The sequence below is a fragment of the Battus philenor genome, unplaced genomic scaffold (assembly GCF_028537555.1).
Source record: "Battus philenor isolate CCGP_79_NKW_IND1 unplaced genomic scaffold, ilBatPhil1.0.hap1 SCAF_9, whole genome shotgun sequence".
In the NCBI taxonomy this organism is placed as follows: Eukaryota; Metazoa; Arthropoda; class Insecta; order Lepidoptera; family Papilionidae; genus Battus; species Battus philenor.
This window is the reverse complement of record NW_027181759.1, coordinates 8,694,013-8,721,722: the sequence shown is the minus strand read 5'-3', so window position 1 is coordinate 8,721,722 and position 27,710 is coordinate 8,694,013. Positions and strand designations below refer to the sequence as shown.

Here is a 27,710-nt window from a genome sequence, read left to right as displayed (position 1 = left end):
TGAGCGTCAACAATAGCACAACACAACTGAGAACACTTTTCGGTCACCAGGGCCGCGACGTATCACAATACAAGACCCTCGCACACTGGCGCATAACAAAATGACAGCAGTCAAGTCGAATGGACAAAGTTAGACAACGAAATGTGTTGCAAGCGCATATTTCACTTTTCTACAACTTTTTATAATAGAAGTAGTCTAACGGGAGAGGACTGGGACTTGCGATCGTAGGTCGGTTCGTTCCTAGAGTTACAATCGTATGTAATTCATATTTTCTGCATTAATTATATAGGCTTGCCACTGCAAACAAGTAATTTTCCAGAGGATTGGCAGCAGCGTCCTCTGCGTACCATAACATCACGCTGCGATTGCCAACCCACCTGCCATACGTGCCAATTATGGTATATCCCTCGCAAGTCTTTGCCTTACAGTGGGCTGAAAAAACGACGATCACAATTTTAGGCGTCAAAAAATAATTATTTCCCTTTTTTAAATACATTTCGTTATTGAAACATTTAAGTTGCTCGGCTGCGTTTGACAATCGTTATTAAATTAAACTAACTGTTTAATTAATAAATTACCTAGGGAGAGCTCTTAAACAATGAAATATTCATATTGTATTCCTTCCGTTTAATAGCTTACATAAGCATTTTACCATACCTCTTAATATACTTTAAATAGAGCTACACGTTTTGTAGTATTTTCTAGGAACTGGCAACCCAATTACGTAGGGTTCTGAAAACGCATGCGCGCCACTCGCCCTTCGTTCAATGACTCGTTCCGTTGACAACGATTACAGACAACGAGAAGCTTTCCACAAGCTTAACTTCTAAATATGTACATAAAAAAAAACAAATAGTACCCATAATTTATAATTTTATATATAATCCTTGACTAATGCGAAAATCTACTGACCCGCGATAAGAATTTCCAGAAACTAAAAGTTAAAAAAAAACTGAAGTTCTTAGTAATGATTTAATAAATGAATATAGTGATGACATTTTTTAGGATGATTATAGCTGGTTAAATGAAAACCGCTTTTAGGACTATTCTGAACTAAATAATATGAACGTACTTAAGAAAGACAAAAAACTTTTTTGAGGCAAAATTTGTAGATTGTCATTAAATCATAGGCATTCGTTTAATAAAAATTTGGCAAAAACGCGTAATATACACACAATCAAACATATAAATTAACTTCCATAAGTAAATAAAATGCTTAATTTTGTTACTGAATATTTCAAATACAGTCAAACATAGATAAATATAACAAAGTCGTAAATTTTATATAACATAATATAAAATTATTAGTACACTGCAAAAATCAATTTTTTATTATTTTTTTGAGAACTTTGGAAATAATTACGAAAATTATTTAAAATTAATGCAGATTTTTAAATATATTTCCGAAGCGACTCTCTGTAATAGATCGATGTGAAATGTTTTAATAATAATATTATATATCGTTTAGAATATGTCAACGAAAAGTTTTATTATCCTTCCTTCTTATAGCTAAAATACTCACGTTTTATATATTTTTATATATATTATACTGAACATTTCACCTTAACTTTCAAATAGAATCCTAGTGAGTCCTCGTAGTTTCAAATTATGAACGCTCACTGCAAGGCATAGGCCTCCTACAAAGGGGACATACCATAATCGCCACGCTTGGTAGGCGGGTTAGCGATTCCAGTGTTATATTATGGTATACAAAGAGACGCTGCAGTCCATCCTCTGGAAACTTGTTAGATCGAAGTGGCAATCTCATATAATTAATGCACAAAGTATGAATTAAATAATAAATAAAACCGTATCCCCAGAATGAAACCCACAACATACAATCGAAAATCTCAGTTGTCTATCGCCAGGCTACCACCGCTTCTAAACAATCTAAAATAATTGATGTGTTTAAATCACTAATCGCTCTTTTTAATGTAAAGGTAACCAAAAAATGAATTAATTGTGTTTCTAAGAAATTTATCTCTCACTATTCTAGGACCAGAAACTTTGTAATCAATTTTTTACAATAAACTTTTATTAAATTTAAAATAGACTTTTTGTTTTTTTTCTTTCACGTAAAGATCAAAATATTTAGTTTTAAACCTATTATTGATATTTTTATTTGATACCTTTCAACTTATATTAAATATTTACCATGGTACCGTAAGCTGGTGAACCCTTTTCCAAAGACTCTACCAAATAATATCCGGCGGCGTTATATCAGCGATAAATAGAATCAGTTTGATAATCTTCATTTTTTCCGGGTAAATCACATCTATGGTTTAATTTACTGGAAAACCAATTTGTGACCGAAGACCTTTGCAATTTTTACGAGATGTAAAAAAATTTTCTGGCCAAGGTGTTCCTTACTTGGAACACTACTTTACTACTACTACTTTGGAACAGCTGTGTCCCCATCACCAATTAACTATCGTCGTATCAAACCCACCAAAGCCCTCCATACATGACGATATTTCTTTACACGCGGACCGAACATTGGACATCGAGTCAACTATTATAGGTATTGGCAGCGTAAATCAAAAATTACAAAATTCAAAATCGACAGCGCTGTTAGGGTCGCATGGTTACACACGGTCTTCTTCCTGTGTATTACACCAACAAGAACGCTTATCTTCCACCAGATTGTACTTCGGCTATAAGGAGTTCCCTAAATGCCAAAATCACGTTAAATTAGGGTCCAAATAATTAGTGTGTATCAGCATATTACTATGCGAGAATTGCAAATGGCAGCCAATAAATTATGAATATACGACGACAACCTTACCGAGTGTTTCGATTTTAAAATTTGAATGACCTATTTGACGATGGAGTAGCACTTGCTTCACAATTTGAATCTGATTTTCAGCCTGACACGCGTTATTGATTTCCAAAACCTTCGCAACAAATATATCACCCATTGGCAATGGACATGTTATGTACGCTTTATATAACTTGTCTTTTGACGGGAGGTTTTTGTTGATTTTTTGTTGTTTGTTTGAGGAGAGCGCAGATGGTGCTTAGTCTAAACCCAAATTAAACTAATTAAGCTTGAGAACTCCCTCAGGAGCTTGATCTCGAGACATTATACAGCATTACTATCGGATTAAGTAGTATAAGAACATTAGTTGAGTTTGAAATTTGCTTCGGTAGACACAGTCGATCTTTTTAATTCGTATTCATTTTAACCTACCTACAGGCTACTTTGCTAAATTCATAAGCCACGTCGTTTTAATTGCGTAATTCTGTAAGATGTGAGTGTGCCATTTTAAATTATTGTTAGTATTATTAATATAAACGGATCTTAATTTTGAATAGGTAGTAGCGGCGAGCATTGTTAAATATTAATCATTATCGGTTAATTTTCTGAGTTTTAATGAGGATCCTATAAACCATGATGCTCAACCAACGTTTAAATCCTATCAAATCAGAAAAACAAACATCGATGTACTTAATGATGCTACTTGCAATCATGTTCTTTTACGTCACAACCCTTAATTATATTGAGTGTCAAAATATTTATATGTAAATTAGATAAATTAGTAATTATATCTCCACTAATTCAAATCAAATTCACCCCCAATATGGAATACTAGGTATAGTAAAATTGACTTACCCTTTAGCAACTACCAACAAACAAAATATAACGCTCCCGGACGCCATCTTGGCCCACCGCTTGCTTCGGCAGGTTGTGCTGGATACAGTTCTAGTCCAGATGTTAACGGTACACGGGTGATTCTCCTTAGCGTGAATAGAACAGATTGCCACTTTCAGTTGCAGGAAAGGATAGAGGAAAGTAACATCGCCTCGCCAGTTAGCCAAGAGAGAGGACGTCAGATCTTTGTGAAGTACTTACTATAGGAGGAAAATCGGAACATTAATAAAAAAGAATAAGACGTAAGTCAATAGAAAAGAGATAAACATTATGAACAAACGGTGACAAACAAAAATAAAAATTGTAATATTGAAATGTATAATAAATAGTAAATGATAGTAAAATAATACATACAAAATAAAACTTATATAAATATAGAAATTGTAAAAAAAAGTTCAAAAATAAATATTGTCAGTATTTTGGAACGGATGTGAAGGAAGAGAGGCGAAGTGTAAGTATGAAAAGGAATAGAAGAGTATGAGAAAGGCAAGAAAATAATGAATGTAAGATCTTAAGAAGAATAACAGAAGAGCGTGAAAATAACAAATTTTTGTGGAAAACCTAAATAATCCAATACTACTTTGGGTCGTGGCATGGAATTAACGTAGACTATGGAAATGAGTATAAATCATGAGATAGTCAAGAACAAAAGTCACGTCAGCGGTCACAAGACTGTATCGCTAACTGTAGTTGTCAATCAGCTGATAATAACAAAGGAGATAAAATTACAACAATTTTCGCTGCCTAAAGCACATCTTCGATTAATTGGACATAATAAAAGATATAAAACAAACACTGCTATTCATACGAACACTCCAGACAAAAAAGGCTTTGGTCGAAAACCAGGCTAATATAAAGAAAAAGAAAGTGAAATTACAAAGAAAGTTAGGAGAAAAGGTAAACACTTAAAAACACAGTAAGAACTTCACTAAGAGAAGAGTTTTTGAAGATGACGACTGTTCAGTTGACAAAGATGATGAACAAGAATGATATTGTATCATATGTTATGATGCTTACTCAAACTCTGCACCTAGAGCAAAGTGGATTGAGTACAAAGAATGTAAGGATTAGGTCCATTCGCAATGTATTGAATATGAAAGTTGTATACCGTATTTGCTATTCCGATCAGTCGTCTGGAGAATAACTCGTTTTAGATTTCAAAGATTTCCAAGAGACTAATTAAAAAGGTAATATTTATATGGAAAGAATTTTGATACTTTATAAATTAATATAATTTTTTTTTGACTGATATTTTTAACAATTGATCTCAATTGCATTAAATTAAATTAGTAGAAACTATTGATTAAATTATGCTCTGTATTTGAAATAATTGTGCAAGTAAAATATTTTTTTATTGTTATGAGCAATGCATAGTAATATCAACTAAAGTTTAAAAACTGCACGGCTCTTTCAAGCCCGCTGTTACCTATAATGAACGGAATTTTTTGACAATATTACTGAAGAAGATTAATAGATGGCGCTGCAATTAATCGGACGTGAAGAATTTTTGAACAAAAAAAATTAACGTACGTAAAAAAACCTACAAGAGAAATAGTTAAGGAATGTTTATTTAAAATAAAATAAAATAAAATTTACTTGTAAATTCTGTATATGTTTCAGTTGTTCAGTTTCTAATGATATTTGTGGTACTAATCTGTGGAAGTCTGGCAGTGACAGCTTTGACAAACACCAATTTCATCAATTACAGTTTCTGAAACGCCTCTTGCTATTGGTTTTGTGAATTTTAATTACAATTGTAACTATTAAATTATTAAACGAACATTCTACGTCCTAACAAGGACACAAAATTTTCTGTAGCAATCAATAACACATTGCGATGAATAGGTGAGCGCTTTTTTATATATTTGGAAAAACCCGATCGAATATTCTTCACATTGATTTTATTACCCGTTTGTTTAGTGAAATGATTTATTTTACATATTATTGTTTTCCGTGTATAAATCATATTTCAAAGTTTATTTGTCTTAATATTTTTATTTTAGCGAAAAAAATGTCGTCTTATGAAAAATTAAAACTTCTCATCTGGAAAAACTTTTTATTACAAAGAAGACACAAATGGCAAACTCTTTTCGAAATAGCATCGCCAGTGATATTTTCATTATTTTTGATATTAATAAGATGCCTTGTGGATCCAAACTCAAAACCAGATGTTATGTACCAACCGTTTCTCCCTACATACTTCAATATAAGTGGAAGAACATTGTGAGTACAAAGTTAAATTGATGTTATGTTTTTTTGTTTGTGTTTAAATAAACTAGGCTCAATATGTTAAGTATCGGTGCGATATGGCATCCGCTGACACATTCACATGCCACCGGGAAACTGCCGCTGTTTCTTAACACCTACTGAACAGCGAAGCGAGTTTACCAGGAATAACACAATGTTTCATTGGCGGAATCCGCACCTTAAGTAATTTATATGAAGTAGAGATATTTCACTTCACATAGACCTTTCGTCGCAAATTTAGATTGTTTTAAATAGTAAATTTCGGTAATTTTCCATTGACCGGGCGTATTCAAAACATCGCCAAATGGTATGTTAACCTCCTAAATAATTCGTATAATGTGGATAGTAATTCTTACAATCATAAAGAACATGTTTGTTTGGACCATGTGCTATGTTTTATAAACTCAATCAAAACAGTGTTTTTTTTTTGAAATGCCAATTTGTGATTTATATACTACAAAAACGTGCAGTCTCTTTTTTAAGAAAAAATTATATGGAGGCAGAGTGCAACATGCGATCAGAATTACTGGGTTAAGCTAAAAACAAATACTAATGAGTTCTAAACAAACACTTTTACCCAAAAAGAATGCTTATTGCAAAATTTGGTGTACGACCAGTTACTCGCGCCCGGTTGACGGGAAGTATCTCTATGTTAATTAAGCAACTTTTAACTAATTTCGTGTTTTTTCGAGTAAACAACGGTATACGAAATCGGAGTGTCGGTAGCAAGTTTGCAGTCGTTTACGCGCCAGATTTCCGTTTTCAAATATTTTCTTAGGCTTGTGTATTTCAAATCGCATACAGAGCTAAGAATCAGAAACATCGTGCCGTATACGAGTGTACATCGACCGAACTATGTTCACGTGAGTACATTAAATTCTTTCTGGTGATAGCTCATCTCCTAACTTTCCGGCTTTCCTTCTTCCCTAGCAATATCAGAAAAACCGGGGGAAACTTGATTATTTTAGTAATAGGTAAAACCTTGTAGATTATCATCATCATTATCATGTTGCCGAAAGACGCCCATTGTAATAAATAAGCCTTCCCCAAAAATCGCTACAATGATCGGTCATGCGCTGCCCGTATCTAGTCTTCTGCCCGGGACCTTATCTATGTAGGCGGTCCATCTTGTGGATAGGCTCCTAGCCGTGTTTACTGGCTTAAGGTCGCAGCTCGAGAACCTTTCGGCTCAGTTGCAGGAGGGATGGGTCACGCCGACTGTCACTTACACCAGCAATTCTTGGAGCTACGCAGGTGAATTTGGTTTTTCTGTTAATATTCTCATTTTTGATCGCAACGAAGCTCCGAGCGTAGCTCTCCTCTCTTTTGCTCTCTGGGTAATTTTGAGCCTTCTTATAAGGCCTATGGTAGATTAAGATTCGTAGATCCTTTAAGGAATATTAAATTAATTTAAACAGGAAAAGTAAACGGAATTCCATTGGAATCCGAATACACTAGATAAAATTAATCAACAAATTTATTTTGAAGATTACAATAACTTAAATACATGTGCTTCAATAATTAAAAGAACAAAATCGTGGCTTACGCTTTATTAATACTTACGTAAATCTAACTGGTAAATCTAGCCATTGAAATGAACGAGGCTCTTTAGAAGGACTTGGCAACATTATTCCATGCCTCTAGCTTTTCTCGAGAGTTATATGAGCGCTGCCAATGTTGGCATATACATATATGTACCATTGTAACCTGTGTTAGTTTGTACAAGTTGAACGTTACTGCAACGAAATCCGAGCGTAAACTACATCGAAAGCTCACCTTACAAAATTGATTGCGTGTACTAAACGTAAACTATCTTCGAGGATCGTGCATACGCGTAAGGCCAGCTGGTAATGATGTCATGTTCTCTGCGTACCAAGCAGTATCTGGCGATATAAATAATCCAGTTCACACAACACGCTAAAAAACAGCAGCCTCTTAAGGACATTTTTAATGTCTCTAGACGAACCGTTTGAACGAAATATTTTACTTAGAATTACTCAGGGCACAGTATTCTAAAAACTATAACTTTTGCACAGTGTTCTAGAAACTATAATTTTTGCAAATTAAATTAAACGTTTTACCAAAGAGGTTTATGTAACACCGGCTTACGCTGAATATTGTAGATAATAATATATTCACGGGCAAAATATGAAAGGCCAGAACAATAACATATTAAAATAAATTGTTAGTACGCCTTTAAACTCGGCGTGGATCTTTTAAATTTGGATTGTTGATAAAAAGATCGTGGCATTCGAAGAATCAAAAAGGCGTATTCAGTTGTCAAGGAAATTAAATTATAAATACTGTTGGTGATAAAAACTATTTTAGACGTAACTGACGTTCTAGATTAATCAGATAATTGGCGGTATTTTACAACATTAAATCTTGATAGATGATCTAATTAAATGGAGATATACCCTCAAGATATTCCAAACACTACTAATATTATAACTTATATGGAACATAGTCATTTTGGGTTTTAGCGAATGCCGAATAACACACTTAAATTAAATAGAAATAAAAAAATAAACTTAAATAAAATAAAATAAAAAACAAAATATGTCTGCCTAATTTATCCCATGAGCAACAGAGAGAGATATTTGCTCGGGACACAATAAGATCGATTTAAGAATGAGGAGATCCGTAGACAAACGAAAAATTAACCGACGTAACCAAGCGAATCGGCAAATCGAAGTGGCAGTTGGTGCCTTAAGATTCTTGATTCCAGTCGGACATCCACCGACAAAATAAACAGAAGACTTTATTAATATCGTCGAAAGACCGTGAATCCGAGCTGCTTCCAACCAATCCTATTGCAAATCTCTGGGTAGGACTATGTCCAGCAGAGGTCGTTTTTAATAGCAGACGTGACGATTAATCTGGACGATGTTATCGTGTTCAGAATATACTTTTAAAAGCGTATCATAAACTATAAAGAAATATGCAATCGGATTCTCAAAAACTATTACGTACTCAAATTATAATTTGTGTACTTAATTAATTGTATTCAATAGTAGCGTTAAAAGTTGTTGAAATATCTGCTTATTTTGAATATAACCCTAGCCGACGAAATACTGTTAAAAATAAAAAAAACGAAAAACTCACTCTTTCAATATTTAAGTTCAGATGTGCTTCTGTAAATTAGAGTACATTAAGGAAACATTGTTGTTGCCTTTTAATAAGTAATTATACAAATGTTCCGTAATTTTACATAATACTTTAAACAGGAAAATGGTAATAAAATGTTTAATTCCCTAACCTACGTATTATATCTTATACTGGTTATCATAATATTTTATACCTTATAATTCCTATAGTAAAATCCTGATCCATTCCTTTTCTTGCATAGCAATTAACGGAAAGAATTTTCGGTGTACATAGAGTCAATGTCCGAAGTGTAGCCACTCCTTTACAGAACAAACAGTTTGCAGCATTATACAGCGACGACAGTATCGACCTGTTCTGCCGATTCACCTCGTGACCCTGTAAGAAGCCTCAGCGCGACTAGATAATCAATATTACATTACTAATGAATAATAATTGTTAAACCGACTTCCAAGACGAAAGACTGAAGAGGACTGAAAGCACTCTATGGATGGCAGCTCCCGCGAATAATTTTTTTTTGTATCAGCACGATTTTCGTATAAAATATTTAGTCTTTATAGTTGCTAATATTGCCGAGAGAAATGTTAAATATCGGTGCCACAAAGAACTGTTTTACAACGACGCATCGAGATTATCGGGAATAATGCCTCATGACCTCATTAAAAAAAATTATCTAAATGCGTCACTTCAGATTCTCACAATGAACTGCTCTTTACGTAATTTATATGTCGACATTTTTATTTTAAATCTATAAAAAAACCGACACAACATAATTACCACATAAATATTTTATTTCTTAAAGAGGAAATCTAACAACGGCGAAGAGAGAAGGGACTTTGGCATTCTCTCCTGAAAATCCCCTCACTAGAAAAGTAACCGAAGACGCAATGGCTATGGTCGCTCTTGATAATCTCAATGGCCTCTTAGCTCTTCTATTTGACACAAAAATGCTACCACAACCAAAAGGTTTCAATAATTCAAAAGATCTGGAAAAAGCTCTCACACAACCAAATATAATGAATCATATTTTAGTTGGCATACAGTTTGATGACAATATGACAAGTGAGTACTTATTTTTTATTTCAATTTCAATTTATTACCACATTTATCTGTTACAAAATGAGCTTAGGATATAATTATTTCCTGAAGCCAAATTGTATTTAATAATTTCATTACTTACAAGATGAACTTATAAGCTTTATGAAGTAACTCATTGAAACATGAAATGTATGATGTATGCATGAGTGGGTCTTTCATTAGAAATAGGATATAAATGATCTGTACAAAAATTAAATAACTTGCATCAAAGCTTAAAATAGGTTTGAATTCAATCACATCTTGTCAAAGTATGTTAGGGGTATCAAATAATTTTTATTTATCTCTGAAACATGTACTTACTTCTATTCATATATTTACATAACTTCACTATGCATTATCTTGTGGCCCCTTAATACAACAATTAGAATTAATTGCAATCAACAAGTTAAATGTTTATTGTACATTTGTCTATAATTATCAATAACATTTTCAGATGCAACTAGTTGGCCGGATGACATTTCAGTCACTCTGAGATTTCCTGCGGTCATGAGAACCCCTATGGTTGAACATCCAATAAGAGCCAGTTGGAGGACTAATTTGTTATTTCCTTTATTTCCTCGGCCAGGGCCAAGAGATCCAGATGATTCATATGGGGGAAAAACACCAGGTAAAAATAGTAATATAGCATTGTAATTTTCTGTAGTGTATTATACCTTTAAATTTTGCATTAATTTATTTTCTGTAAATAAACCAAATTTCTTGTTATTAAACTAAAACTTTGCTCTATTATTTTTTGCAAAAAGGTAATGGATATTTATAATAATACAAATAGATAGTATGGTAAAAAATCAGATAATAGAGTCTGTTTCTTATTGAATGTGAAATCATGAAGTATACATACACAAGCCATTAATAATTTATTTATCATGATACAATATGAATCTTATTTTTACTGGTCTATAAATAACACTGCCCTCTTAACAGTTTTTGTGTATCTTTGTTTCCAAGGATATTCTCCAGAGATGTTCTTAGCTGTTCAACATGCAGTATCACAGGAAATAATAAAACAAAAATCTGGAAAGTCAATCAACACTAAAGTGTATCTTCAACGTCTACCTCAGATTGCATATAGAGATGATGATTTATTAATAGCTTTAGAAAGATTTATATCAATGATAATAATGTTATGTTTTGCATACACTTTTGTCAACACAGTAAGAGTTGTGACTGCAGAAAAAGAGTTGCAGTTAAAGGTATCTTATTCCATTTTTGTGTTTATTTAGCAATATGTATGTGGTTAATACAATTCTAAATCATGCCATCTTATAACATTCGTGTAATAGCAATAATAAATTGTTCAACAAAAGCTTATGTAAGCATGTTTATTATCAAATAATTGATAATATGTTTGTGTTTGAAATATATAGATAACCTAACATTATATTTATATTTGTTGTAAACTTTAAAAATATCACATAAATATTTTTTACAGGAAACAATGACAGTAATGGGCCTTCCCTCATGGTTACATTGGATCGCCTGGTTCATCAAACAATTCTCATTTCTTTTTATATCAGTTATACTTATGGTTATATTATTCAAGGTGAGATTTCATAACATCGGTTCACATATTAATTACAAGACATTTTAATTTGGTATGAATTACATAAGATGGACAATTATTTTGCAGACTCCATTTAACTCAACGGCGGCTGGGGACAAATATTCTGTGTTAACATTCACTCCATGGCCTGTATTGTTGTTTTTTATGGTGCTGTTTGTTATAGCTTCCCTGGCTTTTTGTTTCATGGTCAGTGTTTTCTTTTCAAGAGGTATGTAATAAATAAATTAAATAAACGCTAAGATTTTCTAATAGATTTATAATTTTACATTTTACTGGTAAATTTAGGTCATTGAATTGGTTCTCTTCTTCTATTAAAAATATTTTAGTCTAAGCAGTTTTCACATTTCCTTTATTAAGTATAATGCCTTAATTATTAACACAAAAATACTAAGTTAATAATACACAAAAGTAAGCATTGTTCAGCATTTAAATACGACATAACTGTTTTAGTAGGTATTGTATTTTTCATGACCTCATTCCTTATCATCATCCACGTGTAGAATTAAAACGACACAGGAACAGCTGCTGTAAGATATAATCAAAAACAATGAGTCAGTCTAATTGTTTGTAATGGCTTATCATATACTGTCATGTGACTTTTCATTCTTCCCAAGTGCATAAGAGTTATTTTTGCATCATTTAATATTGACTTTAAATGCCAATTTCGCAACATAACTATGTGATGAAACGAAGACGCTAATTGACTTCAATTGGTCAAACTGTCTAACGGATAATCAATAATATTTTCAATGGCGCTCTTTTTGATTATAGCAAATACTGCTGCGTCATTTATGGGCCTCGCGTGGTTTTCAACATACTCGGTATTCATGCTGACTCAGGTTTTGTATGAGGACATCAGTTTGTCCACTAAACTAATGTTGAGTTTAATATCAAATACAGCAATGGGTTATGCGTTTCAAATGATTGTAATATGTGAAGGTACTTCCAAAGGTAAATTTTTATGTTACCTCTATTTCAAAAATTATTAAAAATCGTTTGTTATAAAATTACAATGTATGTGGATCAATTCTATAAACAGTTTAAATAATTTGATAGGTTTTTTCAGGACTACAGTGGAGTGAATTTTTCACTTCGATATCATACCATGATCAATTTCAACCAGGTCACGTGGTTCTTATGTTGATATTAGACACAATATTATACATGTTGATTGCGATGTATGTGGAGAAAATTAGACCAGGCTTATATGGAGTACCTTTACCATGGTATTTTCCTTTTACAAAAAGCTTTTGGTGTCCTAATAGAAAGAAAAGTGCAAGTGAGTTTTTAGATTTATTTTTAATTAGAAGAGTTCTTTTATCTTTTGGTTCAGTCATGTTCTAACTTTAATACATAAATTTATCGTAATAAATGATGAATAAAAATCTATAGCTTATGAAAATAAAACGATGTAATTTAAAACTGAACATACAAAACCCTATGAATCAACGTCAAGCCTAAAACTAGTTATAAGGCAGATAATAGCTAACCACAGTCGATTAATTATGAAATCACCTCTGTTATGAAACACTTATTTTTTAAAGATAGAATTAGCAGTAATTTAGAGTACATAGTTTGACTATGTGTGGTAATTTCTTACAAAATCTGGCGATTGCAGTATATCGTTATTTTTGTTTTAAAAGGTTTGTACGTTTACATGAAAATGGAAAAAATAGAAAATATTTGTAGTCATAGTAATCAAAAATACAATTCACGGTGCCTAAAATTTATTTAATTTTTTGAGTGTCAACAATTTTGAATATATGTTAATTTTTTGACTACCCTATCACCCGTTTTCGTCTTGATATTGGTTTATGAGGCCTCAGATATATTATACCATATTTTTAAGGGATAACCAGAAGTAACGGTGTGGATAAAGAATATAATGATGCTCTTCTGCAAGTCATCCATGACGAGGAGCCGAAAGGTGTTCCAATGGGCATTTGTATAGAGGTCAGTTATATCCTATTTTCTTGTATACTGCATCTATCTATTACATTTAAATGTTTATTATCAGAAAAAAAAACTCCAATTCACAGTACAGTAAATACTTTTATTCTACTTTTAATACTCTTATAGACCAACTAGCATAGTTTCCACTAGACAACTTATCAATTCGATGGTTATCGAACGAGCTCCCGGACTCAATAATCAAAACGCTGTTTCAACCCCACCTCTCTCAATCCTCTTACCGGAAGTTGTCACTAAAGAGTGACGGGATCGAGTAGTGTTGTCATTTAAGAAAAATAAAACTACCTTTTATAAAATTATAACAATATTTTTTTTACGTTTAATATATGTATAAGTACTTAATTTTGTTACAGAATCTTACTAAAGTGTACAAAGGAAGGAAAAAAGTAGTCGATAATTTGAATCTCAGAATGTACGAGAACGAAATAACAGTATTATTGGGTCACAATGGAGCCGGTAAAACGACGACAATATCAATGCTTACGGGTATGTTTATAAAAGTGTTTTTTATGCAGTATGTCGTACATCTAGTTATATAACATTACTGTATATTTAAACTAAGGTTACTTTTTTGCAATAATTAATAATTGTTGTATTTTTAATTAATTATATCAACAAAAACCTATTAACAATTGATATTAAAATATTTACATTCAATATAACATATTTTATAAGTTTATAAAAATGTTAGTAAAGTGCACGCGCAAACGATGGTATTTTTATAACAACTCAGTTTGCAAAAGCAATATTGCGAAAAATTTTATAATTTTCCAGATAACTTACAAGGTTAATTATCAGAGTACTCAACCTTAATTATATAGCTGTCATTACAAGCATATGATACATTGTAGTAAGAATTTATGGAAGTATCAATTACGTGACTATTAGATATATATAAATAAAATACAACTTGAAAGAAAAGTATCCAAATAACTGCAAACCAATTTGTTTATCCGGCATGAATTGTTAAGTAACACTTAATGCTTAGTAATGATATATTACAGGTATGGTACCACCCACATCCGGGTCAGCCTCAATAAACGGATACAATATAGTGACAGAAACAGAACAGGCTCGTAACTCCCTAGGCATCTGTCCACAACACAACGTTCTATTTCCCGACCTCACCGTCGCCGAACACATTATTTTCTATTCAAGATTAAAAGGTGTGTCTAGTAATAAAATTGATGATGAGGTCAATCATTTTGTGAAATTACTCGAATTAGAAGAAAAGGTATGGTTTAATAAATTCATTAGTTCAATTAATAATTTTATGATATGATATAATATGTAATATGTAATATCTATGTATATTCATTTTTAATACCTTGATGAAAGTCCGCTCTATACATATTAATTAAGTCCATCCAGTGGTTGTCAAAGACCAACCTTTTTACTTTTTTTTGCCTTTTAAATATGATATCTTTTATGCCTTTTTGATTAATAATAGAAAATAACTAAATAACTAAAATAAGTTAAAGGTTATGAGATTTTAATTTTTTTGTCTACTTTACCTGTTAGGATATAAATGTTTTTATAAAATATTTGATTTGTTTGCAAGGAAATAGTGTTATAAGCTTTTTCTTGTATCAATTTGTGTATGTGTGATAATAAAAATATATACATAAACCCTTAGCAAAATTAATACAGAAATAAAATGGTAGTAATTTTATATTTAATAACAATAATACACATTTCTAGAAACGATTTAAATTTATGTAATAAATTATATATTCACTTCTTTAAAGAGGGACGTGTTATCTAAGAATCTATCGGGAGGACAAAAACGACGTCTGTCAGTGGGGGCTGCTATGTGTGGATCCTCAAGGGTTGTATTACTTGATGAACCTACTTCTGGGCTGGATCCAGCTGCGAGGCGATCTTTGTGGGATTTGTTGCAAAAAGAAAAAAAAGGTAAATTGATGTTTATATTCAAACTAAATCTAATCATCATAATTATTTATATTTATGACTTGTACGTTATTACAATATCTAGGTCGTACCATGATCCTCACAACGCATTTTATGGACGAGGCGGATGTACTAGGCGACAGGATCGCTATCATGTCAAGCGGACGCTTGCAATGCATCGGAACTCCATACTTTTTAAAAAAGCACTACGGACTGGGTTACAAGTTAACTATAGTGAAAAAGGAGGACTGCAACGTAGAAAATATAACGGCATTCTTCAGAAGTTACGTGCCAGATGTTAAAGAAAACACCAATATAGGTATAGCAATATTTAAATATTTTTGTTACAAAACTGAAAATTACTACGTAGTTAGAGTTACGAAATAGTTTGAGAAGGAGCTTAGGTAACTCAGATCTAATTAGTACAAGTAACCACTGATAGTCAAGAACAAGAGTAAAAGTTGGAAATAATAATTTTAAAAGTTACAAATTAAGGCATGGACGCTAATGTCTATAGAATAAAAAAACGGTTAAATTTTGTAAGGTAAATATAACACTGTCATAGCAACAAATCAAACTATTTTCGGCCCTTTTGAGTACTCTTCTACTTTTCAGCCGATATATGTCTACTGTAAGGCATAGGCTTTTCCCAATAATCGCTACGATGACCGACCTTGCGCTGACCGCATCCGGTTACTTCCCGCGACCTTAAGTATGTCGTCGGTCCACTTAGTGGAGGGCCTACCCATGCGGCGTCTACCGGCTCTTGTTCTCCGTTCAACCTTTAGGCCTCAAAGCCATTTCGTTGAAAGAGCGATGTGCCACGCATATGTCACTTTAGAGGCAATTCTTCGAGCTACATACAGTCACCATGGTTTTTCTGTGAAACTCCTCATTTCTGATTTCTGGACGATCAAATCGGATTAATTCAATAGAGGTCGTTTATAGCTAAAACCATTAGCGTGAGGCTTCGAGTTTGGAAGAAAATCAATAAATTACACTTTTGTCGGAAATTTTCTTTTAATGTAAATATTTTGGGATTTGTGTATCCTTAACTATGTACAAAAATTAATACACGATAATGTATTTTCAAGTGTAATGCTTCTGTTATTTTTCCAATATATTTGTTTCGCACTACAGGCTCTGAACTAACATACATCTTGCCGAATGAGCATGTTAACAAATTTCCTGATATGTTGAAGAACTTTGAAGAGAAGAGAGAATCGTTGCATGTCTCTAGCTATGGGTTATCAATTACTAGTCTTGAAGAAGTATTTATGAAGTAAGTTTTTATATTTTTAAACCAGATTTTAATTCAGATAATCACACAGTTTTAACTGAATGTATCTCTGGTTATAATTTAAAATCGATAATAAAGTCCACCACAATTAAATTTTTTTTATACATCGTGTATTATATTTATGTTATAGATATTATAGTTATGTTATTATAGTTATTATATATATTATAGTTATGTTATAGATTAGTACTTTACTTTCTTCACCTTACATTAAATTTCATTTATGATGACTATCCCTGGTATAGTATCCAGGAATTCATGTTTAACACCTCAGTAAGTTATTTGTTGTAATGTGTTTCTTAAACTAGGTATTGTAGATATAATTCGTTATAATAGTGAATATATCAATTAACTATTTTAATTTCTTCATATTACCATCATTACCAATATAATTTTTACTTAACCCATAATAAGACCTTTAATATCCCCGTTGTATTAAACTTTGGTAATAATATGCTTTGTAGTTACACATCATAGTTATTAGCTTATGGAATCTTATCTTATGAGTCTTAATAATAATTATTATCTAGCTTTATTTATCCAAAATTGCTAAATTTTTAGAGCCGGTATTGAAGACAATTCTGAAGTGTCCCCGACTAAAAGAAATAACTACATCGGTATGAATGACTCCGTTGCTATTGTACCTATGGAGATCCATCAAAACAACTCAGGTAATTGTCTTAATTCGTGATGCAATAGCTCCTAATAATTCATTTAATTTATTTATTTTATTGTTTTCAGTGATAAACGACCCTATAGAGAAAGTCAAAGGACTCCCATTACTTAAAAATCATATAAAAGCTATGTTTTTAAAGTTGATTTACAACACAATGAGGAATAAACTGGCTGCATTTATTCAGTTCGTAACTCCGATAATAAATATTACATTATCTGTAATAATAGCTCGGTCTTGGAAGTTTATGTCACAATTACCGCCATTAGAATTAAGTTTAAAGAGCGGTTTTAGAACCACGGAGACTCTGATGTCACAAAGTTTGAATTTAACTGATAATAGTTTAGAAAACAGAGCTATGTTGGCATATAAGGATTATTTTAAGTCATCTACATACCCCGGAATGACGATTAATGATTTAGGAACTATGAATTTAGGAAAATTTTATATGAAATTGGTAAGTTTTTAATCAATTATATGTATAAGTGATCATTATAAATGATATAAAATATACCACAAACTCGTAAATCGCATTTAACTTTTTTTTTGTCAAAACATCGTTTTTCACTAACGGAATGAAATTAATATGGAATAAATTCAATTTGTTTGTGTTCTAATTTTGAAATCGTTCTTGAATTCCAATGTAATCATGAATCCTATTGAATATAAGCTCTAAAGAGGTGAATGTATAGCGTATTTGGCAAAAAGGTTTTAAGACTTCATACTTTTTTCCAATCAACCTGTATAAAGTGATATCTCAGAAAACGCTCTTTCATTTGTTAGTTATTATTTATTAAGCCATTAATTTTATGGAATAGTGTTAACTGACAGCAAATTATCTAAACATTCACCTCTTTAACCTTTACACTAATAAACAATTCCTCTGTATATTGTTATTATTTACATAATACTAATAATTATTATGTACTAAAATCGATAAGGAATTATTTAAGTCAATTAGATAGTGTAAAATATATTGCAAATAATAAAGTGTATTATTACAGTGCGAGGCTGACCTAGCCCGTGCGCGGTATGAGAACCTCATAGGTGCTACTTTCACACCACACCGTATCACCGCCTGGTTTAGCAACTATGGCTACCACGACTCTGCTATCTCGCTCGCACTCGTTAACAACGCAATTCTGAACGCTGTTTCACCCGGGAGCTCTTTACGAATAATCAATCATCCACTACCATACTCTATAGAAAATTTGGTAAGTTTTAACTTAAATCACAATGTGTGGCAACACTTAATGTAACAAGCCAGTATTTGGTCAGCCCTAAATCGCAGTTCTAAACGCGTATATAATGACGAGGCAATCCAATTCCTCGGATTCTTTTGGAGATCTAGACCTGAATACGCCATGGAAATTCAAAAAGTTAGCAGTAGAAAGAAGTAGCAAATAAAAACACATAATACAGAAAAAAATATAATCAAAGGAATAATTCTTAATAAATATAAGCAAAACATAAGTAGTCCATAGGTAATTAGACTTTTAAAAAAATGAAATGAAGGATTATAATAGAATAGGAACAATACTAAACAGAAGATGTAAGAAAGTGAAAAAGTAGACAAACATGGACATGGCAGAAAATTGCACAAAATTGATAACTAAAAAAGAAAAGTAATTAAAGGACAATAGGTCTCCAAGCCGTAAGAAATAGGTTAAAAAGGGTCTAGATCTTAAGGAGGAATATCTAATGTAAAGGCTTGGGCCCCAAGGATCCCTTGAAAAGCCATGGAACTTAGTTTATGTAAAGAAGTTTGGGAAAACCTTGCCACGGTCACTCAAACACGGTAAAGCTACACAATCAATAAGAAAATAACATTTTTAAAGATAAATAAGTATTTAATTTTTTTTTTTGTTACAAGACTCCGGATGAGTGGGAAAAACCTTAAATTTCAAATATTTTTAAGCAAGATTGTTTTTTTCTTCACTTATACATATGTGTGACCCTGGCCGCTTATAACCATCGTATTAAATCTTTGGCCTATGTCAAGCAGTCGATGTCCTATGGCTTTAATAATAGTGATTATAAATTATTGCGAAGATAACATGTGCAATCAATTTTGGATCCTGTATTTTATTTTTATCTGTGGCGTTAATTGAATAGATAAAATATTCATTATCACTTTCAGACTTCATTTCACAATTTTTTTACTAAATTTTTTCTTGCAACATACCTGGTTTTCTTGGTATTAATATATTTTATTTATTTAGTTGAAAATTTAGCAGTAATACTTAAATAAGAATTAATTTGTAATTTCGGGTATCAAATGTTTATTTTATTTGTACTTTTAGGTGAGAGTCATGGCAACGGGAAGCAGTATGGGATTTCAATTCGCATTTAATATCGGATTTTGCATGGCTTTCGTCACGTCTTTTCTTGTCCTGTTTGTCATTAAAGTAAGTTCTGTTTAAATTTAATGTGTGTGACTTGTGCTTTAAAACAGACACTATGTTATACTCGTACATATTAAATGTTGTCTATTATAGAGATCATACATTGCATCCATTTATTTATTTTTAAATTAGTCATGACGAATATATTACATGTCATTGTTTTAATGTACGAACTGGTAGCATCTTAAGCAACAGTGAAATATATTTTAATAATAATTGGTTTATATTTGATTTCAGGAGCGTATAAGTGGAGCAAAGTTACTGCAACGAGTTTCAGGAGTCCGTCCAGCAGTAATGTGGGGCACCGCGTTTGTGTGGGACTGGGTTTGGCTTTTCCTTGTGTACTTATGTATTGTACTTACTCTTGCATGTTTCCAAGAAAACACATTGTCTACGCCTGCCGAACTAGGTGACTATGGTTTCAGTATATAGTGACCATTTTTACATTTAGGATTATTTTATTTTTGTCTGTTTTTTTGTTACAGGAAGAGTCCTATTGGTGTTAATGGTTTTCTCCGTGGCGACAATACCACTGCATTATTTGGCTTCGTTTTATTTTGAAGCTGCTGCTACAGGTTTTTCAAAAATGTGCTTTATGAACATTTTTTGTGGTAAGTCGTTTTTACCATTTGTAGTAACAGATAAACATTAAAAATATTTCTTTTGTTTACGTTTGTTTACTTCCTAATGCCAATGCTAATGACAGTGATGACCAGGAAATTCACTTCAAATTGCTGTGCTGATGCAAACTCATATATACAAACACATACCTCACAAAACACACATACCAAAAGCTTTATATTTGTCTGCATCTGAATTAATATTTGTTATGAAGTTCTTTTATACTTTTGTAGTTTTATTTGGTAGTAATTATGTTCTTTTTTCTCTCATATACATACTATTATGAAGATTTCTCTTAAGGATTTATGAATTATTTTAAACATAGATTTAGGTTGTTAAGAATAGTAATCAATAAAATATAATAAAAAATAATTATTATTACTATAATTGCGAATACACTGGCTTCTGTAATTCAGTAAAGATGAGCTGATGCCATGATATAAAAATAAAGATTGTTTTTGTTTTATAGGATGCATGCCGTTCCTGATAACCGAGGTGTTGAGGTTGCCCGAAGTTGGCAGCCCTTATTATGCACACATCTTTGATTGGATATTTTCACCGTTGCCACTTTATTGCATTAGTCGCAGTTTCAGGTAAATCTGACTCTTTAATTACCTTAGTCTGATGGTAGTCTACGTAAAAACACATATGTATAAAGAAGCTTAGCAAAGTCTATTTGAAAGAATTAATATTTGTTTTATTTGGTAGTCGCTGGGGCTTTAAGGTTGAGACCACGGACTGTCAAACAGAGCATAGGTGGTCTACCTACTTACAAGGTGAACTGATAACCTTGTCAATATAGTCGAAATGGGTCCTGTTGGAAATCTATAGAGATCTATGCCCAGTAGTGGACATGTTATGCCTGTAAAGATGATGATTTACATTTATTTTTGTTACAAATTACAGCTGTATGCCTTTGGTTTATATTTCACAGGGACATGTGCGTGTCATCGTTTTCTATGTTGGCTTGCGACGGGCTGTGCGAACAATTTGTAAACATCGAGAATTGTACCCGGCACTCTATTTGCACGCATCTCAACATCTCGGTTTGTTGTAGTAAGTGAGTCTTCATGTACCTTCAATGTAATACGTAGTATACAATTTGCGTCACGGCTTTGGTCGTGCGAATATTAGTTTTATTATGTATCTCTTTGATTAATGTTGTTTATTAGATTAGAGTTATGATGTTCGCTTTCAATAATATATATAAACAACAAAATATTTTTTTAATAAATAGTTTAGATTGAGTAACATAAACTTAGTAATTTATATTATATTTTGAGGTTGAAGCCTTCTAGATAGAAATAAAAAACTTCGCTACTCCTAAACAATACCAAGTAATAGGTGTAGGCATAATCAAACTAAATAAATGTAAACTAAACAATAACAAAATAATTGTGTATATTTCTGTCTCTGTCTCGTCTTCCCTCTCTCTCCCTCTGGCTTTCTCTCTCTCTCTCTCTCTATCTCTAAACAGTCATTTTTGCTTTTATAGAAATCCATACTTTTATTCTTTAACCATGTATTTATATTATAGTAATTTTAATTACAATGATTCGTAAATACAATGATATTCGTTTGTAATGAGTCTTCTTTGTGCAATTATTAATGTTTCTAATTTTTTTGAAATGGTATTTTATCAATTATCAGAAACTATTAATGTAGTGTTATTGAAAATAAATACTGTCGACAACTTGAAAAAAGATTAGTATGCTTTCAGTACTTTTAGCGTAATGATTATTGTCACTTTACACTTGTCTTTCTAATGGAACAATTAGATTATCGGTACGCCTATTACCTAAGCCAAAGTAATTTACTACCGTACTGAACGCAAAAGCAAAACCATTATTTGCGCTACGCCATTTTGTTAACTTCTATTCTTGTAATTTCTTTGAATTTTTATTCTTGACATTACAAAACGGATCTCCTTATTCCCAATACGAGATCAAATCGGGAATGAGGAGATCCATAGACAAGTGAAAGTAACTGATGAAGCGGATTGACATCTTAAGTGGCCGCTGAGGCCTTAAGGTTCTAGAGTGGAGGCCACGGATCAGCAAGCGCAAAGATCGATAGGCGACTTGGTTAAGGTTTTTTTTTTTTTTTTCATTTTGAGACAGGGTCTTTATTTCTCTTATATTCATTTTTTTCACATCGTTTTTTGTTATTTTTAAATTCTTGTATCGTTCCTCTTAAGATCCTCTATCTTTCCCCTTCTTTCATTCTTTTCCAAACTAATTTCCGTTTATTCATCGCTTCACTTCCTTAGCTTCGTTCCTCAAATATCACAGATTTATCACATTTGTGTATTATCCTTCTTATAATATGTGTGCTGTGATAAATAGTAACATATAATGTATATTTTACTATTTATCACAGATCACCATTTTTTGTTATGTTTTATTTTCTTAACGTTTATTTCTGATTCTACCTCCTGTTTACTTGGTGGCTTACCCGCGTTGTTATGGTTTTCGGAGTTAGCTGGTTGAGCACCTATGATGATGATATTACTATATGATTATACAATGTTTTTGTATTATTGTTATAATATATATAATAATATTAAACTGTATCTTACAGTTGAAGATGATCCATTCCTGAAATGGAGCGAACCGGGTATTGGCCGATATTTATTTATGATGGTTCTTGTTGGTTCCATTGCCTTCATAATTTTGCTTATTCGAGAATACGAAATTATTAATAAGGTAAGAAAAGGTAACATTCACTTGACGGTAAGATTAAACGTGTTGAAACTATTAAATTTAAAAATATAACAAACACTACCATGTTTATCATAATCATAATACATAATATTTCTAACTTTTATTCTTTATTTGCCTCAGGTATTTTACAAGCAGAGTTCCCACAGACCACCAGCAGTAGACGTGAGAGAGGACGGCGACGTGGGAGCCGAGCGTGCCTACGTCCAAGGTCTTACCAGACCGGAGATCGGACAACAGAGTCTCGTGTGCAGAGATCTGACCAAGTTTTTTAAAGACTTTCTCGCTGTTAATCGTCTCTCTTTTGGTACGTAACTCGTAAATGCTTCGCCTTCTTAAAGACAGAAGCGTATTTTCCACTACTTTTAACGATGATGATGAATGATTCGTAAAAGGCAGAAAAAGTTCGAAGGGGGTAATGTAAATAAAGTGCTCTGAAATGTATGATATTATAACTTTTTTCTTTTGCGATGAGACGAAAAAAAAATGAACAAACCTAATCTTGTGAACGCTTTTTTTTACAATTTTGTCAATATGTATTTCCGTAACTATTGATTTTTAGATAGTATGCCATTAGTTGCTGTATTATCTATACATGTTGACCTTGCACCTAACCCTACCATCTATACACTAAACGGGTCGTATGGCTCGACGATCGTATTGTCCGCCTCAGAGTCAACGTAACAATTGGGAGATTATGGCCCCCGTCCTAAAGTACGCGACTCCGAATGCCTTTTATGGTAAGGTCTCCACACGGTAGCTGATCTTATAATAACACTACATAACAATACTTTTTTATTTTTCAATTATTGTTCCGAGTGGCCAGTGAAATATACTCGAGCTATAAATTAAAAATAATATTGTCCTCAGCGGTGCATAAGGGCGAGTGTTTCGGGTTGCTGGGCGTGAACGGCGCGGGCAAGACAAGCACGTTCCGCATGCTGACGGGTGACACGCGCATCTCCAGCGGAGACGCATTCGTACATGGGCTCTCTATCAAAACTCACGTTCAAGACGTCCACCGGCACATTGGTATGATAATCGTTGCTTTAAAAGTTTGTTTCATAAACTCATTTTTATGAAGCTGGCTGTACCACTATGGATATTGTCAAAGAAAAAAAAATTAAAAAGAAAAAATTCATTCATTTGTTTTTATATATGCCAACTTCTCGCCAGCAGATATCTTCAAGATAATCCTTTCTATCAATATTAGGTATCCGCACTGTCTTCTGTGGGTATAATTTCCTAAAATTCATTCTTGCTTATATTTATTTTTAGATTATTCTGACCAAGCTTATTATATAAGTGCTATAGTTTGAGATGACACGAATTAGTTATATAAATAAATTACAGAGTGTATATTTATCCCTATCTCGAATTTATTACATTTCCAATTTTTTCAAAATCAGAATAATTTTTATAATATTCTCTCATTTCGTCCACTTCCTCCTAATATATTTTAGAGTGTACCCGCTGGAAGGTTAAAAGGCAAATTTTTTAGATTTCACTGATCTAATTTTTGCTATAAATGGTTCTTGCAGTCGACCCTAAACAATTTTTTTGTACGAAATTATAACTACAAAATTATATGTGATATCATAGTAATGGATGTTTTTTCTTAACACAGTAGGTGCGTTAAATAATATTGTTTATATTTTATTTCACGTCTATCTAAGCAACATGTTATGATCGTAAAGTAGAAACAATACGTAAATAACTTAATTATTTTTTGTTAGTATTAAAATTATAATATGCATGCATTTTTTCATTACAGGCTACTGTCCTCAATTTGACGCGCTGTTTGATAATTTGACAGCGCGGGAAACGCTCCGAATATTCTGTTTACTACGCGGTATACCAGTCAGAGTGGGATCCGCTAGGGCGCTACGGTTAGCCGGAATGCTTGGCTTCAAGAGACATTATGATAAAATGGTAAACATTACAATTGAATCAAACAGTACAGAACGATGGAATAAAATAGGCGTATAAGCTCTTACGATATTTTTATCTATGATAATTCCTTCGTCTTTATTTTAGCATCCTTAAACTAAACGCAACATCATCTCGTATTTTGAGATTAAAAGCTCCTAAACATCTTATCGCCCAAAATGCGGCAATGGTTGAAAACGAAAGTCTTTAATCATCTTCAGTACACTGGGGTATTGAAGATGATTACTTGACGTGGTGACCACGAGCACCGACGACATAGTTGAGGCTGCGGGAAGTCGATGGATGCGGACATCCCAAGAACTGTTACCATAGCGATCTTTAGGGGAGACCTTGAACCTTTGCAGTCTATCGACTGAAAAGGAGATCACAGGAACACAATGTTATCGATTGCATATGCCACTTTATATAAATTAATAATAATTTTATCTGAACACAATCTATATTTGTAAACAATAAAATAAAACCTGAACTTATTTATATTAATTTAGAATACCGGTGTACTAATTAAAAAGTAGACGTTTACATGACATGTTTTATTTTGTTTGCATCTTGTGTTTGACCTCGGAGATCGCATACATTGACTTAAAAAAAGTAATATAAAGAAATGTCAAATTTATCTTTACCCTATGTATATGTAAATAAGTGGTAAATACATAAAATGAAATGAAATAATCAACAATAATTGTCTGTATAGGTTCATCAATGTAGCGGCGGTACTAAAAGAAAAATCAGCACAGCGCTCGCTTTGTTAGGCGACTCGCCTCTCATATTCCTTGACGAACCAACCACAGGTTAATATCGGAATAATTTGGTACCTTAGAATGTGAAAATCGACCACTCATCGTTTATATTAATAATTTTATCAGGTATGGACCCGGCCTCAAAACGTCTGGTGTGGTCATGTGTGAGCGAGGCTGTGATCTCGGGGCGCAGCGTGGTGCTGACGTCACACAGCATGGAAGAATGCGAGGCGCTCTGCTCTCGGCTCACTGTTATGGTCAACGGAAGACTTTACTGCCTCGGTCCCTTACAACATCTTAAGAATAAATTCTCACAAGGTAAACTTATAGAGTTGGCTCTAATCAGTAACGATACAATTTATTTATTATTTTTTGCGTTATAGTTATAATACTCTGCGTTACGTATGACAACCTAGAGGAGGACAGATTTCAACCGGTCTTATTGCAAATCTACAGAGGAGACCTATATCCAACAGTAGACGTCATGCGGCGGAAATAATTATGATGATGAATTATTTAAACACACAAGTCTTAATGTCACATTACCGGATAAGAGACATTACAGTGAGACGGAAGTAATATTTCAACTGCATTTTACTTTTAAAAATTTACTTTCTCAGGCATTAACGCAACGTATTTATTTTTTTTTTCGATTATTTTTTACAAGTAATACGAACGAAATGTAATAAACGTTAAATTTACTGCAAATAAGCTGTTGACATATCCTAGCTGTATCCGCCGACTAAATATCTCATCCAAAGGTCTTTCGTTAGTATTTCTGGAACAACGCGCTTGTATAAGTCTATCTACCTGTATTACTATGAACAACAAACATAATATATATTAGCAAGTATAATATAGTTTGAATATGTTCACTCTTTATTAAAATATAATTTACAATATATTTTTATAATGGTCTGTAAAGATCCTAAAGTATCTATATATCTATAATAAAGAATAACTCTATACCTTAGTAATTTATCTACCTCTTCGCCTTTGTCTTAAAATATAAGTATTTTAAACACAAAATGTTTTATTTAAAAATACAGATAATTGTGTTTTTAATAAAATAAATTAGGCTTCTGGCTTTTTTAGGTCAGCTTTATTACAATGATTAGAAAATATATGGATGAATAATAATTATTATTTATTAATCTTGTTTTGCTCTCATGTTCACAGGTTACACTTTAATAGTTAAATGTAAATCCGGACCAGACAGAAACAGCAACATTGCCAGTATAAATCAGTATATTGTAGACAATTTTAAGGATTCAAAATTGAGGTAAGTATTTTTTAATATAACCGTAGATATAATATGAGCCTTCGTTAAAACATTCGAAATTATTACAGTGAAACATACCTGGGTATCAGCACATATTATTTGAAAGATCCTGACCTGCCTTGGTGGCGCGTATTTCACGTAATGGAAGAAGCCCGACAAGAGTACCCGATAGAAGATTACTCGGTGTCTCAAACCACTCTTGAACAAGTTTTCCTTAGCTTCACAAGGATGCAGGGTAACAAAGAATAATGCACCATGATTATATTCTCATCAAAAGTTTTGTCGCAATTACGGTGTTTTAACTTGCATAGTTGAAGGATAATAATCATTTACGTTTTTAAGATTTTTTTACATTCGAATTTTACCATAGACAATTTTACTTTAAACCAGTGACTGATTACGTATTTATTTGCAAAATCAAAACTCACGTGACCTCGTTTATATGAATCTCTTCATATTAGCTAAATTTAT

At 32.4% G+C, this 27,710-nt stretch overlaps 1 protein-coding gene across 1 annotated transcript; it reads left to right on the top strand.

Annotated features, from left to right (window-relative positions):
• Positions 1–5,377: 5,377 nt before the first annotated feature.
• LOC137932002 (phospholipid-transporting ATPase ABCA3-like) lies at positions 5,378–27,710 on the top strand. Its single transcript, XM_068775539.1, has 31 exons — positions 5,378–5,497; positions 5,656–5,875; positions 9,807–10,066; positions 10,536–10,709; positions 11,051–11,295; positions 11,535–11,645; positions 11,733–11,874; positions 12,438–12,617; positions 12,733–12,945; positions 13,516–13,619; positions 13,991–14,123; positions 14,642–14,871; positions 15,386–15,551; positions 15,634–15,867; positions 16,689–16,830; positions 17,410–17,519; positions 17,590–17,978; positions 18,526–18,735; positions 19,825–19,929; positions 20,164–20,335; positions 20,412–20,537; positions 21,017–21,140; positions 21,482–21,603; positions 23,128–23,252; positions 23,391–23,574; positions 24,138–24,299; positions 25,042–25,199; positions 25,912–26,008; positions 26,084–26,275; positions 27,137–27,239; positions 27,308–27,710. The coding sequence occupies exons 2-31, from the start codon at positions 5,664–5,666 to the stop codon at positions 27,486–27,488; spliced, it is 5,106 nt and encodes a 1,701-aa protein (XP_068631640.1). The 5' UTR covers positions 5,378–5,497; positions 5,656–5,663; the 3' UTR covers positions 27,489–27,710.